Source organism: Aythya fuligula, chromosome 21 (assembly GCF_009819795.1).
Source record: "Aythya fuligula isolate bAytFul2 chromosome 21, bAytFul2.pri, whole genome shotgun sequence".
In the NCBI taxonomy this organism is placed as follows: Eukaryota; Metazoa; Chordata; class Aves; order Anseriformes; family Anatidae; genus Aythya; species Aythya fuligula.
Window position 1 is genome coordinate 1,841,155 of NC_045579.1, and position 17,920 is coordinate 1,859,074.

General features: G+C 47.1%; 1 protein-coding gene across 2 annotated transcripts in view; it reads right to left on the reverse strand.

Moving 5' to 3' along the window:
• Positions 1–2,682: 2,682 nt before the first annotated feature.
• The window catches only part of EPHB2 (EPH receptor B2), a 78,105-nt gene continuing 62,867 nt past the window's right edge, over positions 2,683–17,920 (reverse strand). Inside the window, exons 6-15 of one of the 2 annotated variants that reach the window (XM_032201462.1) lie at positions 16,782–16,944; positions 16,002–16,110; positions 15,711–15,775; positions 13,310–13,432; positions 12,667–12,914; positions 11,438–11,653; positions 9,707–9,856; positions 6,499–6,692; positions 5,673–5,828; positions 2,683–3,029 (exon numbers count right to left, since the gene is read on the reverse strand). In XM_032201462.1, coding sequence (XP_032057353.1) covers positions 2,921–3,029; positions 5,673–5,828; positions 6,499–6,692; positions 9,707–9,856; positions 11,438–11,653; positions 12,667–12,914; positions 13,310–13,432; positions 15,711–15,775; positions 16,002–16,110; positions 16,782–16,944 — 1,533 coding nt within the window. In that variant the 3' untranslated portion in view covers positions 2,683–2,920. Of the gene's footprint in view, positions 3,030–5,672; positions 5,829–6,498; positions 6,693–9,706; positions 9,857–11,437; positions 11,654–12,666; positions 12,915–13,309; positions 13,433–15,710; positions 15,779–16,001; positions 16,111–16,781; positions 16,945–17,920 lie in introns of both variants that reach the window. The other variant, XM_032201461.1, reaches the window with a different exon arrangement.

Consider the following 17,920-nt stretch of genomic DNA (forward strand, 5'->3'; position numbering starts at 1 on the left):
TTCTGTGGGACAGGGGATGTGGAGAAGAATTTTTTTTTTTTTTTCTCTGTGTGCCCTCTGACAACACTGTAGTTTAGTTGGCACTATCAATGTTTTGCATGCTGCACTTTAAAACTGAGTTTGTTTCCTGGTCAGGAGCAGCGGTTTTTGAACACAAGGGCATTCGAAGCATCCCTTCAGCTAGATACACACGTTAAAGCAGACTGGCTATAGGACAGGCAGCCCAAATGTCCAGGCACCACCTGCATACAACGCACCTATTGCCCACTCACCCTGAACTCTCTCCACTTCTGCCCTAAAGCAGATAATAGGATATAACATTGCTGTCAGAGGGCATGCAATGTAGTTACTGAGAGCAGAACACATCCCAAAGCCCCCGGCACACATCTGCTGCTCATGTTCATCTGATGACTACAGATGTACTTTTGGGTGCAAGAGCAGGGAAATACAATATACAAAAGAAAATGCAATCCACCAGTACAGATCTAACACGAATAGGAGCTGGGTGGAAAATTCCTTCAGTTAAGGCCCCTGCTGATGAAGCTGTGCACCAAACATTTGGCCAGTGAAAAAGCTAAGCAGAGAAGTAACTCATTTGCAGGGAATGGTCTCCTGCTACTCATATGTGCTTCATCATCTGATCTGGTCTGAAAGAAGAAAATCATAAGTACTTTATAAATGGCCTCACATATTGCAAGCAGTCTAGGGAGATGATATCTGATCACAGAGGTCTAGACAGCCTGGGAGTTTCATCTACAGACTTCCTCTTGGATTCAGCTCCTGGAAAATACAGCAAACCAGCTCCCAACGAACATGCCTTCAAACACTCCATGCTGCTGAAACTGAGTGAAGAACCCCACGAATGACATGGCAATGGCAGACAAGAGTTTGTAAATTCACGTTATATGGCCAGGAGATGTGTGGAAGTATGCCACAAATGGCCAGGGGAAGGTGGGTGGTGGTAGGCATGTTTCAGAAGATATGGGATGGTGCTGAACAGGGATAACTAGTCCAATTATTCTCATTTGTATTTCCCCTGCACTTGGTTGGTGGTATTTACACATACCAAAGACCTGTTGAGTAACTAAAGTATTTATTTCAGTTATTTATAAATCCGCTGACTGGCCATTCAGCTTCAGCCGTGGCATTTTCCTCCAGAGACCTGGGCCACTAGATGAGTTTTTTCCTTTGCTCACCCAGGTTCTCCAAGAGGCAACTGGCTGAGACTGAAGACGTCTCAGAGCCCCCAGTGCATTGTCCAGCGAAGGGACTGCGTGTCCAAAGTGCACAGAGCACATCCACAGAGTTTGGTTACTGTAGTGAGGCATCCACAACCTAGCAGCTAATACAATTCAGGCTCGGAGAAACTGTGTGCTAAGCTCCTCTTAGAGGACCAGGCTTACCCTGCTTTTCTGTGGTACATGCACCGACCCACTTCTGACACTTTTCTAAGCAGTCAGACATCTCCAAGGGGCTCTGGCAGCCAGCTGTGGAGTCACCATTCCCTCCCACCACACATCTATCCTCCCCCATCTTTCCCTCCCCCCTGTAAAACAAAAACAAACAAACAAACAAACAAACAAACAAAAACCCTTCTGTGATGCTGCTCATCATTGCACCAGCAACCTTGCATTGAGCAGGTGGTCACTTCATATCGGTGAACAACTGGAAACCCAACAGTTAGAAACATCTGTCAGGCCGCGACAAATTGCAAAATAACAAACAAGCAACATGAGGAAATGTGCATATAAAAAACTTATTCTCCTGGCATATTGTCAATAAGCTGCATTTTTTTTTCCTTCCACAAGGAAAGGATTTAAGTTCTTGAATGATATGATGCTTGGAAATGTCATTTCCTTCTCATAAAAAAAAAAATAAAAATAAAATCCAACCCCAAACTCACAAATTGGTGTTAACAAAGCAATGTAAAAGGACAATTCTCCCAACAATGTCAACCAAAAAATAAAGGTACACGTCAGCATTTGTAATCAAAATCTACTACATACTGTACTTGGGAAGTCTTCTGGGAAAAGATCATTGGCATCGAGTGAGGACATCACTAAAAGTCTTGTGCATATGATATGTATGAAACAATGATGCCATTGGAGGGTGGATGGACGGACCCTTAGGAAACTGTCACTCACAAAACTGTTCCATGACAAGAGAAAATAAGAGATGTAAAAAGGACTGGTTTTCCCCATTCCCCACCCCCACCCAAGTGTTACAGATTCCTTCTCATTTGTCGGAAACAGCCTCTTCTAGTCTCAGTTTACTTGTTTAAAAAAAAAAAAAAAAAAAAAAAAAAGAATGTCTTCAGCTTCTGAAGAAGTCCAACAATTTCTGAGATGCACTTGGTTCCACAGCACCAGAGAGCTTCAGCTCTGCTCTCTTTCCTCTTTGATTTGCTAACAGGGGCTTTCAGGAAGTACTGCTGCTGCAGGACATCCCCAGAGCTGCCACTCCATGTGAGAAAGAGAAGTGCTTCTCGGGATCTATCCTCGCATTCATCTTCTTGAAAACGTCTCATTGCTCCAGAGGTGTCTGGGCCCAGCTGCAGCAACTTTGTGCAAGAGGAAATAGATGAAGCTGCTCTATTCTCTTCCTTTGGAGACTCCTGGTCTTGGAGCCCTTTTCAAGAATGCAATTGCTTTATTATTATTTAAAAATAATTGTCTGTCTGTCTGTTTTCAAAATAGTTGTCTTTTTTTTTTTTTGTTGTTCCCTTTTTCCATTGTTTAAATTCTAGAAGCTCTTGGAGACTATTCATTGTTGATGATAGGGCATTTCTTCCTGTTGCCATGATCCTCAGAGCAGCTGCCTGTCTCTGATCCATGCAGAACACTCAAGAACTAGAGCTCAGACATACAGGGGCAAAGGGGAGCAGGGCTTCAAGGAAGTGGAGCATGAGGACACGTTGATATCAAACCTCCACAGATTGAATTTGGTTCATCTGTGCTCTCATCACCTGGATACTGTTCAGAATTTTCTTCTGGTGTCCTGCTAAAGTGACCCCAACTCGCAGAATGTCCCTTTGGGAGGAAAGAAACAGACACAGCATAAATATCAGAACAAACTAGAAAGTACATGAGAACTAGCCCATGTATAGCACCCCCTTGGAGTGTGGTGTGTTAGGAGCTGAAATCTCCAGCCTACATCTGTAACACTCTACAAATGCAATGAACATATGCAAACCTGGCGAAACCTCTGTTCTTTTGTCTTTAGTCTTGCTGGGTGAATCTCCCAATCTTTGCATTTTCTATATAAGTGCAACACCCCTAGAGTACTGGAAGCCTCAATATAGAGTGTAGAAGCAAATAGTGCATGCTCTGTGCAGCCCTTTTAAGTGTTTTTGTCTTTGAAAACCCTTAGGTTTTCCTGCCCTTGTGTCATTTTGTTTCTTTCTTTGCATGCTTGGATTTTCTCTATTGTTCTGTGAGATAGGAAGTTAAAACCTATTTAAACTTTGCTGGCCATCCAAATTTCAAGAAAACAGTGTCTCATGGCAATGCAGCTCCATTTACCTGACGAGCTACTTCTGCAAAGACCAGAGCAGAGCACGGGGGACAGCTTTCCAGCCACTCTGCCCCCAGCCTGTAGCGCTGCATGGGGTTGCTGTGCCCCAAGCGCAGGACCCGGCCGTTGGCCATGTTGAACCTCATCCCATGGCCTCTGCCCATCGACCTGTCCTGCCCAGGTCCCTCTGCAGGGCCTTCCTGCCCTCCGGCACATCGACACGTCCCCCCCGCTTGGTGTCACTGCAAACTTACTGAGGGTGCACCCAATTCCCTCATCCAAGTCATCAATAAAGATATTAACGAGGATGGGCCCCAACACTGACCCCTGGGGAACACCACTGGTGACCAGCTGGATTTCACTCCGTTCATCACCACTCTCTGGGCCTGGCCGCCCAGCCAGTTTGTAACCCTGTGGGAAACCCTGTTTGTAATACTCTGGGAAACTATGTCCAAAGGTTTTTCTGAAGCCTAGGCAGACTACACCAACAGCCTTTCCCTCATCCACCAGGCAGGTCACCCGAGGAGATGAGGTTGGTCAGGCAGGACTTGCCTTTCCTGAACCCGTGTTGGCTGGGCCTGATCCCTTGATTGTACCATGTACATTGCGTGATTGCATTCAAGACGACCTGTTCCATCACCTCTCCTGGCACTGAGGTCAGTCTGACAGGCCTGTAGTTCCCAGGATCCTCCTTACGACCCTTCCTATAGATGGGCACCACGTTAGCAAGTCTCCAGTCATCAGGGACCTCTCTGGATGACCATGACCACGGATAGATGATGGAAAGCAGCCCAGAAATCACATCCACCAGCTCCCTCTGCACCTTCAGCTGGATCCCATCTGGCCCCATGGACTTGTGACAGTCCAGGTGGAACAGCTTGAACTCTAATCATCTCTATTATTATGTCCATCCAAGCAGGTGACAAACGTGGAAGAGACATGGGAAGGAGCTGAGGGTCCTCTTTTGATTGTGTTGAAGGCACATGGTACGGACTTGGAAGATATTGTGAAGGACACGGTGAGGTACTGGGAGAAATAGCATTAAGGGACACTGATCATGTCCATGAAGGATGCAGACCTCATTAGCTGGGCTGCCTGCAATATGTCTATCAGATAATATCACAAATAGAACCCACAAGATTCAGCAGAGTTGGGCTGTGGTGTGGGTGTGATGTCCTAGTCTGACCAAAGTTCTTCAGATTTTGTGGGCCCTCTTCCTCTTGTATGAACACAGCCTATACTGTGCCAAAACCATCCCCAGGGCCTTGGGGCTGTACCACGGATACACTGAAAGAGCCAGAATTGCCGTGTGAATTTCCTGGCAGGAAATAAGACCAGAAAGCCAAAACAAGATCAGTTTGGCTGTTTCTGTGAATGGATTCTGATCGAGTGGTAGTTTTAAAGTGTGAAAATAGGCACCAAATCCAATAAACATTCCAAGTTACTATGCACAGAGACATCGTAGCACTTACTGATGCCTTTAATGCTTGGTGCTTTCTCAGGAAGGATTTCTAAATCTAACTGCAACCAACTACAAATCTTCCCCAGAGGCATAAAAGCCCCACTTAATCCCAAGAGATTTCAAAAACCACCACAACTGGATTTCAATTGCCTGCTCCCTCTGAAGAACTTGCTAAAATTTTGCCACTGAGGAAAGTTTGAGTGGATACAAGACAATTTAGACCAAAGTGAAACCACATGAAATTTCAGAGGCCTTTCCTAAGGAGAAATTTGTTTGCCGCGTGTTTGTTTTCATTGCCAATAAGCCAAACATGCAAGAGGATGTTGGGGTCTTAAAGGGTTCTCCAGTAGTTGCAGAACTGCCTGATGCCAGCCTGAAATCTCCATTTGTCCCACGTGGGGGCTTTGCAGACCCTCATTACTGTTTTCATTTTCACAATGGTGACATGCAGTGTGGAAATGAATTCTGCAGATATAAAGCAACACACAGTCTGGACACAAGACAGTGTGTAGAACACAGACATTTCTGCAGAAACAGAACAGACGAAAAGTGGGTCCACAGGGTAACAAATTCTATAAAAGTAAAACTACATCATATAAAAATAATAATAATAATAAAAAAATCTATTAATGGCCAATTGTTGTTAAACTACTGAGACTTTTCCTTGTACTTTGGGACTTGAAGCCTGGGCACTTACTCTACACTCATCTGCGATACTATGTCAAAGGTGGTGAAGCCAGCACTGGCAAAGCTCTCTTTGTACTGGCTCATCTTGATGGCATCCAGCCACTCATCCACAGTGTTGAAGCTGGTATAATCTGGGATTGTGCGGTCAAGTAGAGGGAGATTAATCCTGAAACACAGAAATAGAGAACAATCAAAACAAGCAATGATAAGCATGTGTATTTCTTTACCCTCCATCAGCTAGAAGGATGCGGACCAGCACCATTCATAGTGCCTGCACTGCAGTAAGCAGTACCACCCATGCTATCCTGCTGAAGCAAGGACTGTGCAGAACACCAGCGAAGTCTGTTTCTGGATCAGTGTGTAAAGGAAAGTATGGAGCTTTCAAAGACCATGGGATACAACTCTCAAATCGTGGCTGCACAAGGGGGTAAATGCACTCCCAGAATTGCACCAGTGCTTCCCATAAGTTGCTGCAGTCCTCACCTCTGTTCTTGGGAAACATCATACTGTTTGATGAGGCCTTACTTGCCTCCACTGCATGCAAGACTGGGCTACCAGAGCATCCATACCCATCCATCAATCACATGTACATGAAACCATGATGCTCCTCTAACCGTGCAGAGGACCTTGTCCAATTAAACTCCGTGTTCCCAGAAATCTAAGCTGGCCAGAGAGACACAAGAGTGACTTTGACATCCTCCCATAAAGGTCCAAACTACACAGGTCAAGCAGCCTCTACAATAGCTAGCTCAGAGAGATGCGGGGATAGTGCCCACCAGGCCACAAAGGACGGTAGATCTGCAAATAGAAGTCAAAAGACAAGATAAGATGCATACCCAGAGGAGAGAGGTGCCATGGCTTTCAGGCTATTAGGATTTCGGATCATTTTATCTAAAGTGTTGACAATTTGCCCAAATTTGGGTCTGTGGTTTCGGTCCTTCTGCCAACAGTCAAGCATTAGCTGATGCAGGGCATTTGGACAATCCATGGGGGGTGGCAGCCGATAGTCCTGCTCAATTGCATTTATTACCTGTGACAAGAGAAAAAGAGATCAATACAGTGGCAATAACATCTTTATCCCTGAATGGAGGAGGTGGCCAAAGAGGCACTTATTTAATTCATAATGTTCCTTTTCTCAGCTCCTGAGGGTGACTGTCATGGCCAACCACAGTGCAACAGGGCTGCTCTGCACACACTTACTGTAGCCTATTTCAGCAAACTCCTCTTGTAGCAACACAATACCCTCTAACTCCCAGCCTTCCTCATGTCATCTCATGACAGAGTTCATGTTCTCATCTGGGTGGGCACTCTGTGGCCAAGCACCATGTTTATACCAGGGTACAGCACAGCACACCATTGTAACTCACAGGGAGAACAACCCTACCTAGGGAAGGGGCTGCTCTTAAGTGAGTTAAGGACCAGGGAAGCCATTCCTATTTTCCTTCCTCCACTGCTGCTTTCTGCTCCTGCATACACTCCAACCTTTCCACGCAGCAGTGTCATGTCACTGGGCAGAGTGCACTGAACCAGCAATGAGAGCTGGATCTCTCTACAGACCTTTGTGCAACAGACTGGAGCACGGCTTCATCCACACAGGTGAGTAGGACAGACACCTGGGTCAGCAGAGCCACATGCAGATGAACTTTGCTATGGCATGCAGGGAAGGGTTGGAGCACATCTCGCCTACGCCAAGCTACAGTTCTGTGGGCCAACACAAGAAGATTTTGCCTGCCACTTGTCTGATCTTTCCTACAGGACCTGGGAAAATACATGGTCTTGCCATGTTCAGTGGAAATAGCACATGCACAAGATTAGAGGATCTTCTTCAAGAGGAACCCCAGCTCCCTATTCTGCATGCACAGCCCAAAACCTCCCCTGGGTGATCAAGGAAGACAGAAGTCCATGGTTTCTTCCAGGGGCATATGATCTTTTGACAGAGGAATGTGACAGGCCTGCAACTCTCTTCCCTCCTGACTTTATGCATCATATGGTCATACACACAGAATGGGCATTGAAAGAAGAGCAGAAACTTTGTACATTAGAAACAGGCTTTTTCATGGCAACAAAAAACAGAAGCAAGGATAAAAAGCAGAACTGAGGATATTTCAGTAACTGAAATCAGGGACAACACTTTGAAATGACGAACTCTCCATGGGGATGATAAAAAAGGGGAAAGAACTGAAAGAACCCCAACAGGGCTGGTAGAATGACCTTGATGTCTCTATCTAGTCTCACTACTTGATCAGGGCAGCCACAGCTTTGTTCAGATATGTCTTGCATACTACTAAGGACAGAAATCTCCTTACTTGCCTGGTGAGCTACCCCAAGGCTGTAATGCCTCCCCATGGAAGGACAGTCATATCCATATAGCAGCATGAATATGTTGTTGAGCAGGAAGGCTGCATAGAGAAAGTGGAGGATACTGCAGATGGGAGCAGGGAAGGGGTGATACTGAGAGTGCTGTGGCAGTAGAAAGCTGCCACTCCAAGGGAGGGTAAGTGAAAGATCCACAGCAGGCAGTCTGGGGTGAGAAGTGGGGTATATTGGGCTGAAGATGGATTGTGGCTTCAGGAAGAGGATAGAGTAGTAGAGTGCTCCAAACATTGTGCTTAGCCAGGATGCTGGGCAGGCTGATCCAAGACAGCTTGGGGCTGGCACTGCTGCTGTCCACATGTGCCAGATGGAATGAGTCCTTCTGCCTCTCCTTCCTCCAAGAGGCAGCGCTGGCTGGATAAGAAGGTGACCCACTGGGCCTGTGAAGGCCTAACCTGAGAAATCACTGCTGTGGTTTGTGAAGCTCTTGGCTCCCATTCAGGGACTCTCCTGAGAGGTGCAAGCTGTCCCCTCTCCCAGCTCTCTCTCTGGATGGTGGATCCATCTGAGACAGGAGGGGAGGGAGAGCAGGGGAGAGCAGCTCTGGGGAGATGCAGACATCAAGCACTTGGCTCTGACATTGACTGAATAATTTCCCAAGAAACCTCCTGCCTTGCAGCCAGAAGACACATCCCGCAAGGGGGCACAGGCTGCTCTCTCTATTCTCAATCCTGCCACCCCAGGCACTCACACCATAGGGTCAGGAGGCTAAACTACAGTGAGTATGTGCCATGTGCTAACGTGCAGGGCGCACCAGCAGCAATTAAGTGGTGACAGCCTCTGGGGCACGATGCTCTGTGGCACAAGCAGCGGGAGAAGAGGCTGGGGAGGCCTCCAGGAGGGGACAGCAGAGTGCCGAGCATACAGAGGGATACCAGGGTAGGGAGAAGAGCAATAACATTTGTCTGCAGTAAATGCTTGAAACTGCAAGTGGTAATGAAAACCCTAATGTGAATGGGAAGGAAATTGGCATTTTGGAGAAGGGCATAACTTCTAACACCCTTCTTTGTGGCCAGAGAATTGATACAAAAAACTTTTCAAGTATGCCAGGGGCTGGGACAAGGCCATGTACAGCAAAAGGTGCTAAAATATCATCTGCTTCAGGCATTAGGGACTCACTTGAGCAATTAGAGCACCACAAAATTGAGGAATTTGCCCTTCTCTGAAGAAACCTGACATGGTGTGGGTGGAGTTGTATTGACCTGCAAAATGTCTAATTTGCCATTCAGGTGGGAGGAGTTGTGAAACTGGGTGGGAGCTTGGGTCTTACTCTCTTTTCCTGTAAGGCAGAGAAGCCTACAAATTCAAGAGTCCACAGATGGATGGACTTGGAGGTGCTTCAGGAGCTGTCATGTCAGTGGAAACTTTTATTTTTTTAACTGTCTCCTCCCTTTCCTCCCAGGTATCTGTCTGCCATAACTGAGATTGTTCACATTAATCTGATCCTACTGCAGTAGGGTTTATACAGTCTCTAACTTCTGCGACAGCAGCACAATGGGACCAGAACAAAGGTCAAAGAAAATCCCACTATTTCTTCCAAAGGTGGACACATCTCCCATAACAGGGAAGGTTCTGGACGTGCCATCAGCTGAGTCCAGATATAACCATGCTTTGGCCTTGCATTCTGCTCCTGATTTCAGTATTCCTGCTCCTTGTTTCTTAGTAACTCACATCTTGGTTGGTCATATCCCAGTAAGGCCGCTCTCCATACGACATCACCTCCCACATGACTATTCCATAGCTCCACACATCACTAGCTGATGTGAATTTTCGGTATTGAATTGCCTCAGGTGCTGTCCACCGTATTGGGATCTTTCCACCCTGCAGGAAAAAAAAAAAAAAAGAAAAGAAAAAAAAAAAGACAGAGAGGATGGTAGCAGAAAAAGAAAGAACAACTGAAAAAGATGTGTCCAACATATTTTCATCCAACTGGTGAAATCCTAGAAGGAAGGGACCTCAGGACTAAACACTAAATCAGGATGGCCATGCCTTTGTCTAACCAGGTCTTGGCAACCTTCAAGGATGATGATCCCCCCCAGTTTGTCTGGTGATCTGTTGCAGGGCCGTACCACCCTCTCAGGGAAGAAGCTTTTCCTATTATTCAACTTGAACATCCCAAGCTACATTTTTGTCTATTGCCCCATATGATATCATCTGGTAGCACTGCAAAGAGTTTGACTCTGTCTTCTTCATAACTGCTCTTCAAGTACTGCAGGTCACCTTTAGGCATCCATTCAGCCTCCTTTTCATTATATTAAATAAGCCCTGCTCCTTCCATCTGCCTACTGCTGTACAGTTATCTTCATCATGCCAAAATGCCTATTGTGCTGGTAGAGTCTTTTGTAGAAAAATGAATGACTATGAAATTAGAAAAATTCAAACTGTTTCTCTTTGAATCTCCCTCCATCATTTTGCTGTCACCTAGCTACCTCAGGAGCAGAATAAAAAGAATTAAAACTTTAGCTTTTAGGTATTCAAGCACTGTTAAAATTCAAAAGAGCTATGCCAGACATCTCACCACTAGCAGCTTCAAAAGACTGGTGAGAGATGATTTCCTACAGATCCTGCTCCAGCTATATCAACACTCATTTCCAAGAAGTCCTATCATAGGCATTGCACTGGAGTGATGCTCTATGCCTTTGCAAAAAAAAAAAAAAGGTACGTGGGAAAACTACTGGCTGCAATCTAACCGAACATGAAAGTCTTCAAATAAGTCCTTGGTCCTGGTACACATTTTGTATTCCAAGACAGGCCATGAGTCCTCAGTGGCACTTGTGTCACTGGTGTTGTGGTGTTCCTGGGAAGCAGTTACGTGATCGTGAAGCTGTTTTTGAAATTATTTCTCTCTCTAATTTAGAAAGATTTTCTGTGAGATCAGTGTCTAGTACTGCATGGCTTTGCCCAGCAAGCATTCACACTTCAGTCTGTCATTTCTGGGGCTGAGCCCATGACATGACATGAAAAACGATCATGGCTTCCCAGACAGCAGGACAGCACAGTTGGACAGTAATGGTAAAAATACAGAGACTTGCTGCCCTAGCAACAAATCTGTCAGGGTGGCATCTTGCAGGACCCCAAGCTGGGCCATGCTGGAACGGGATATTTCATTATCCACATCTAAAGGCTTTATCAGAGACATGGATGTGTTTGCAGACACGTTTGGAAGAAGGTTCAGTTATCCATAGACATGGCTACAGAGCCCATCAACAGCCACTGGAATGACAACTGGCAAGAGAAAATCTTTCTTGGTTAATTTAATTTATCTTTGCCATCTGGCACATTATGCCTGTTGTTGGCACCCTGAGAAAAGCCTTCTCAATGTCAACAGGAGATGTCCCCTTTCTCTCTTTCCTTGACTCTTTCCTTCCTCACCCATCCCTCCCGCTCTAAAAGCAGCCTTACCAGTGCACTGGTGTAGGTGGGATCAGAAGTGTCATCCTCCAGAAAACGGGAGAGGCCGAAGTCAGACACCTTGCAGACCAGGTTGCTGTTCACCAGGATGTTGCGGGCAGCCAGGTCCCGGTGCACGTAGTTCATATCGGCCAGGTACTTCATGCCTGCTGCGATACCCCGCAGCATGCCCACCAGCTGGATCACGGTGAACTGCCCATCGTTTTGCTTAGGGGAAAAGGAAAGAATCTGCATGAGAGGAGCAATTCACAGCCTGCCAGGCAAACAGACAGTAGCCTTTGTTTACCCCCCATTATGGCTCAGCTATACCACAAGCACCGTTAAGTTCCTTCTCAAAGTAAGAGTGTGGAGCGTCAAGAGCTCACAGGGGTTGGAAGTCACCCTCATGTCCTACAAGCATCACTACCAACGGCTGTTGTCTGATCTCTGCCACACCTTGCACAGAAGAGGCAATCTATTCCTATCAGGTGAATTCAACATCCAGTCAACACAGTGATTTATTCATCTCAGACTCAGGCGTGTAAATATTTAGACAAAGCAGCTGGAGTTGAAGCTCTACTGTGTAAAAGATCTGGCAGAACTCACCTCCATGCCCACAGAGGCAGAGTTTGTAAATGTATCTGTGGGCATGCATACATGTAGGCACAGCTGCATGTGCTGTATCCCCAGCCGTACATCTACCAATGTGCTGCATTTTGTCATACTGTAACACATAACCTGATCCACCCACATTCACACCCTGGGAACAATATGCATTTTTATTGATAATTGGGGTAATTCTTGTTTTGTGGCCTGGTTACAAAGGCCTTTGGGCATGCATTTTTATTTGGGTACACCTCACCCCTCACCAATCACAAAACGGGGTGCTCAGCTTTTTCCTTAGGGCGATGCTGTGTAAGATGCACAGAAAGATCTGAAAGGCTAGATTGCCTGCAGAGGGGCCACCAGGCTCCAACATGCTCCACATGTCTTTTGTATGTGGATTTATGTAACAGCCCTCTGAAACGGAGCGGCACTTCTTTAGTACAAGTGGATAAACACATGTAACATGACAGCTCTTGTGCCACTTCTTTTCCTGAGACCACAGACCTCTGCAGCATGCAGCAGCTGCCTCAGTGCCAGGAGTTTCTGGGCATAGTTATAGTGGCACAGGGAAGGACCCCCCAGTCAAGGTCTCCTCTGGCCCTTCTCTGGGCCTGTGTGCTCCTGCAATCTCATACCCTCAAGAAGGAGTCCAGCGAGCCATTCTCCATGAATTCAGTAATGATCATGACTGGTGAACTCTTGGTTACTACCCCCTCCAGGTGGATGACGTTGGGGTGGTCGAACTGCCCCATGATGCTGGCCTCGCTCAGAAAATCCCGTCTCTGCTTCTCTGTGTAGCCAGACTTCAGCGTCTTGATGGCCACGAAGATCTCTCTCTTGCCGGGAAGCTTGAGATGCCCACTGCACACCTCACCAAACTCCCCTGTGAACAGAGAGAAAGAGGTAGGGCTTGTTGGCTTTTTGGATCTCTGCCTTCCTCCCTGAGGGACCCCATTCCTAAGGGACCCCGTGAGGAACACCCCTGAGCCGACCACTGCTTTGGATTTCCTCCTTCGTGCCACAGCAAAGGCCTCCTTCCAGGCAAACCCATCCTTTGGTGAGGAGTGTTGGACACTGTGCACACACAGGAATTCCTTGTCTCCAGCACTGGGTGTCCTCCGGAGACCACCATGTTGCTGCTAGTCCAGGCAGGCTAAGTATAAGACCTTACTTACAGTAGTTTTCCCACTAAATGTAAGGCTAAATCCTCACCAAAGTCTGAGACCACAAAGGAGACTGTGCTGCTGAGGGGCAGCCAGACATGCACAGTTTACCTACCTGCCCCAATCACTTGCTCAATTTTCACACACGAGATATCGATTTCTTTTGCAAATTCCCTGACAGCCTCATTGGGATCTTCGTAGGTAAACGGATCAATATAAATCTTCATCCCTGGAGTCACTGCATAAAGGTGAGGGAGAGAGTCAGACAGACAGGCACAAATGGACAAACGGCTGGCATCAAGGACAAGAGAAACCTATTTGTTTGTGTACATGGGGTTGTGTGCACACTCGTGCATGTGTGGGCAGGTTTGTGTGTGTGTGTTTCTGTGCACAAAGATGCGTGTCCACGAAGTGGACCAAAATGCTGTTGATGATGAGGGTCTTTTTTTTTTAACCTCAGGAAGTTGCATAATCAAGGGTGTGAAGCAGACACAGCAAAGAAGTTTGAGAAAGAACATGCAGAGCCAGATTTGCACAGGCCTGGCTTCTAATAAACATTGGGCCCACAGTTGGCGCACAGCAGGGAGCTATTGGCGTTTCTGTACTCACTTTTCTGGGCTCTGGCCAGCCCCCAAATTGGGAGTCCTGTAGAGAAGAGACCACAACTCACTAAATAAGGAGCCCAGCACAGAACCAGAGGCACAGCTCCCAGGTCCACGTGTAGGATGCTGGTCAGACCCATTCAGGCAAGCTGCTGCAATGTAAAGGCTTACAGACTCCCTGTGCCTTGGCAATCTGCTAACCAAAAGCTGTAGCCTTTCTGCAGCAGTCACTGCTGGGAATCTGAGGAGGGACTATGCCTTGTATCGGTGTCTTGAATGACGATATGGCTAAAATGCACCCCAGGCCTGTTAACAGTTCATCTGGTGGCATCTAGCCTATTCCAACAGTTGTGAAGGCACAGCTATTAATGCCATCCCAGCCTGAAGCTGTCATGTTACACACCAGACCCTGGGAGAAAGTGTGAATGTATGTTTACACATGCAGCAAGGACTGACAAACAACTGAGAGTTGCATTTACATAATCTTTCTTGAAGAGTGTCATTTTTACTGGTAAGTTATAGCAATGCAGCCAGAACACTGCTGTTCAGGCACAGAGTTGCAGTTCAGTACCCTGCCTTTCAGAATACTTTTCCAAGGTAAATGCAGAAACAGCAGTGAGTCCTGTGCAGAAACATTACTCATTTACTACATGCACAACCATTTTCTGAATAAGGCCCAGGTCTGTACTGGAACAAGCTATAAAAAGGACAGAAATCCTCAAGCTGCAAGTATACTATAATGTAAATGATAACAGAGATATGGACAAAGCAGAATTTCAGTAATCTCTAGTGAGGGAGGAAAAAGACATTGGAGAGGGCATGCCGCCAGGGGTTGATGAGGAGAACGAGGGTGAGGCAGGCTGCACAGAGAGGTTGAAAGCAGGAATGCTGGGTGTGAGGAGTGTCTTGCAGTGCATGGGTATATCAGAAGAGGCAGGCTGCAAGAAAGGGCATGTTTTGTATTGTATCTATTACAGATACAGATATATAACATTACAGATATAAAAATGTCTATTATATAGACAGATACAATGCATAACATGGCATATATATATGTAAAAATATAGATGGATAAATCATATCTACTAGGATCCTGGAAACACTGGGATGGGCTGTGGCAAAGGCACCATGAAGGACAGTGGTCCACAGGATGTAGGCAAGCTGGGGAAGGGGTCTCTCTGCTGCCCACAAACTGGGAAAAGCTCAGGAATCCGAGCAGCAAGATAGGGTGTGTTGGGAGGGGCTGCACAGCAGAAGAGAATGAGGTTTTGGGGGCACACAGAAGGGTTTGTGTTTGATGTTGCAGAGGTCTGTAGAACATGCACGGGTTCCCACTTCATGGTCAGCACCCAAAAGCACACAGGTCTGGAGAGCATGAGCTTTACTAAGCAGGGCAGAGACCTAGAGCACAGGGAACAGGTGAGGAGATCTAGATGATGCAAGTGGGGATCCAAGCTATGAATGTCACTCTGAGCTATGAATGTCATTCTGGGGGATGCAATATGCTGGTTCAGAGATGCACACAGCATGCTACAGAACGTGTCTAGGAAGGGCATAGGGAAGCAGAGGCAGTATTCAGTAGATGCATACTGAAATGAGGAGAAGAAAGGAGGGTAAGTGGACATAAGCCAAAGGCACATAATGCAGTCCAAATCTTTCCAGTGGCTTCCTGAAGAAGCTCCACCTTGTTAGACCCCAAGGGCAGAAGCTTTCTTAGGGCAAGGATCAAAGAAATGATCTGGCCATGTTTCTTGGAGCCCTGGCCAGCACAAAGGTCCTCTTGTTTTCACATGCACACACGTGCCTGGCTAGAGACCCTGAGCCCTTCCCGCACAACACAAGGAATGAGTGAACAGGAACACAAACCCAAGAGAGAGCGGACCCCCAGGCCTGGTGGGGGACCACGGTACGTACTGTGGCCACTGGTATAGTGCTGCAGCTTGTCAGTGTACTCGGAGTCGGCACGTTCAAAGCCCCGTCTTCTGGAAAGAAAGGCATTCCTAAGCACTGTGCACAGACTGATTGAGGCTGAGAAATGTGCTGTGGGGGCATCTTTTCCCTTCCTGTTTCCATCATCCCCACTTCTACCCCTGCCACCCTTCCTCTCTAATTGCTGTCCCCTCACACAACCCCAGCACAGCGAGCCTCTTGGTACCCAGCCCTGAGGCTCATGCGAGCTCAGGCATTGCACTCAGACTGACCTACCTATTGCACACAATAATGATGATGACTACAGCAATGAGGAACACCAGTCCTGCTGCAGAGGAGCCGATGATGAGTGGCAGCTTCTCCTGGACACTGGTCTGGTACTCAGCTGACATGCAAGGAAGAAAGAATGCGTTACTGCACTGGTTACAGGGTGGGTAGACACTGATACATTCATCAGGGCCAGAGCCCAGGCCTGAGCAATGGCCTGTATTTGCATGGTTATTGCTAACATGTTTCTTGGCATGGATTTTTTCTGTGCTAGCTAGCCCTGTCCCAAGCGTGACTCAAGTTGGCTGTGAGGGGGATGCTCCCCAGCAGGAAGGCTGGATGGAGCTATCCTTTTTGGGTGGGAAAGTCAGTCCCGTGGAAGCATGCTGTGCCTTGCTACTTGGCCTCAGGGCCAGAAAACTGGCTTGACTTGTCTTCTGTAGCTGCACAAATTTGGCAAGTAGAGACCCAAAGCTGTATTTGTCATCAACATCTCTGCAGATGAACATCATAAATTTTGTTCCCTCTAAATCCAACTGAATGGACAGGTCGTCATGCCAGAAAAGCACGGCAGAAATTGGCCTAGACTGTGTGATTCCCTGCATGGACCACCAAGCACCCATGTCCCTCACCAGTTCTTGCCAGATTGAATAAATGCATGTGACTTGTCAATGCACCCTTGATGGGACTACCAGGAAGGGGAGCAGCACCACTACCCGTGTATCTCCATCTCGTTCAAGTCTCTGTAGGCCTTATTTCACATTTATGCAGTGACAGCTGAAGACTTACCTTCAGTCATGGTCTGGAAATACATCTTGCCACTATACCGGCCATACCCAGCCACAGTACGTGCCCGCACTTGGAAGACGTAGATGGTGCCAGCTTTGAGGTTTTGCACTGTCACAGTGTTGGTGGGGCTCTTCACTGTTGTTGAATTTAACTCACTAAGATCCTGCCAAGAAAATACACACATGTCATCAGAAGGGAGAGCCCAGGCTCTAGACCCTGCTCCAGAATCAGGCATGGCATGTTTAGAAGGAAACACAGAATGAGACAGAATGGGTGGCACAGGTGCAGTGACTGGGGAAACCACAGACCTTAGCAAAACATTCATTTCTCCAACTCCATCTGCCAGCAGGGAACTACAGAAGAAGGAATGTGAGTAATGACATCACTTGGCTAAATGCCACATCTCAGGAAATGCTCTGATAAAGGTGTCAGCCTCAAACACCAGGTCTCCAAGTTTTGAGCTCAATGGGAATAAGAATTGCTCCCCTTTTCTGCACCCACCTTCTGTTAGCACCATTCCTCACCCTGTCCTGTGTCTGATCCAGCCCCAGCACCCTGTCTATTTGATCTTCCCCACTTTCTTTGGCCTATGCTGGAGGTAAAGCCCACCTGAACAAAGGGTTTGGGACCTCAGGAGAAGTACTGCGACCACCCCTCCGCACAAGGCCTGCTTCACCAGTAACCATGGTTAAGATTTCAAACCCAAGGAACCGAAGACGAGCTGTGAGTGTGATTCCCCCACAAAAGGACACACATGCACAGACACCGATTTCTAAATGACATTTCTGTAGCTATGTTGAAAGTGCTTATCCCTTCCGGTAACACCTCCAATCTGGCAGGTCAGGTTGCCTTGGCAGGATCACTGGTTGCAACAGATCAGTAGCTGACAGCTCAAAATCTGCGCTGGCAAGTTCACAAGGGAGTTACTGAGAACTACTAACTTCAAGTCACTGCAAAGGGCTTGGTAAGCCCAACAAATCCCACACAGCACAGGCTTGCCAGCGAGGTGAGATAACCTCACTTCTCATGAGCAAGCAGGCAGGGACTGACAAAGAAGTCACACAGACAGGGTCTGCACAACCCCATCAAGTGGGACCTGTGATTGAGGGACTTCTCTCAGCTATGAAACTCCACTGGGG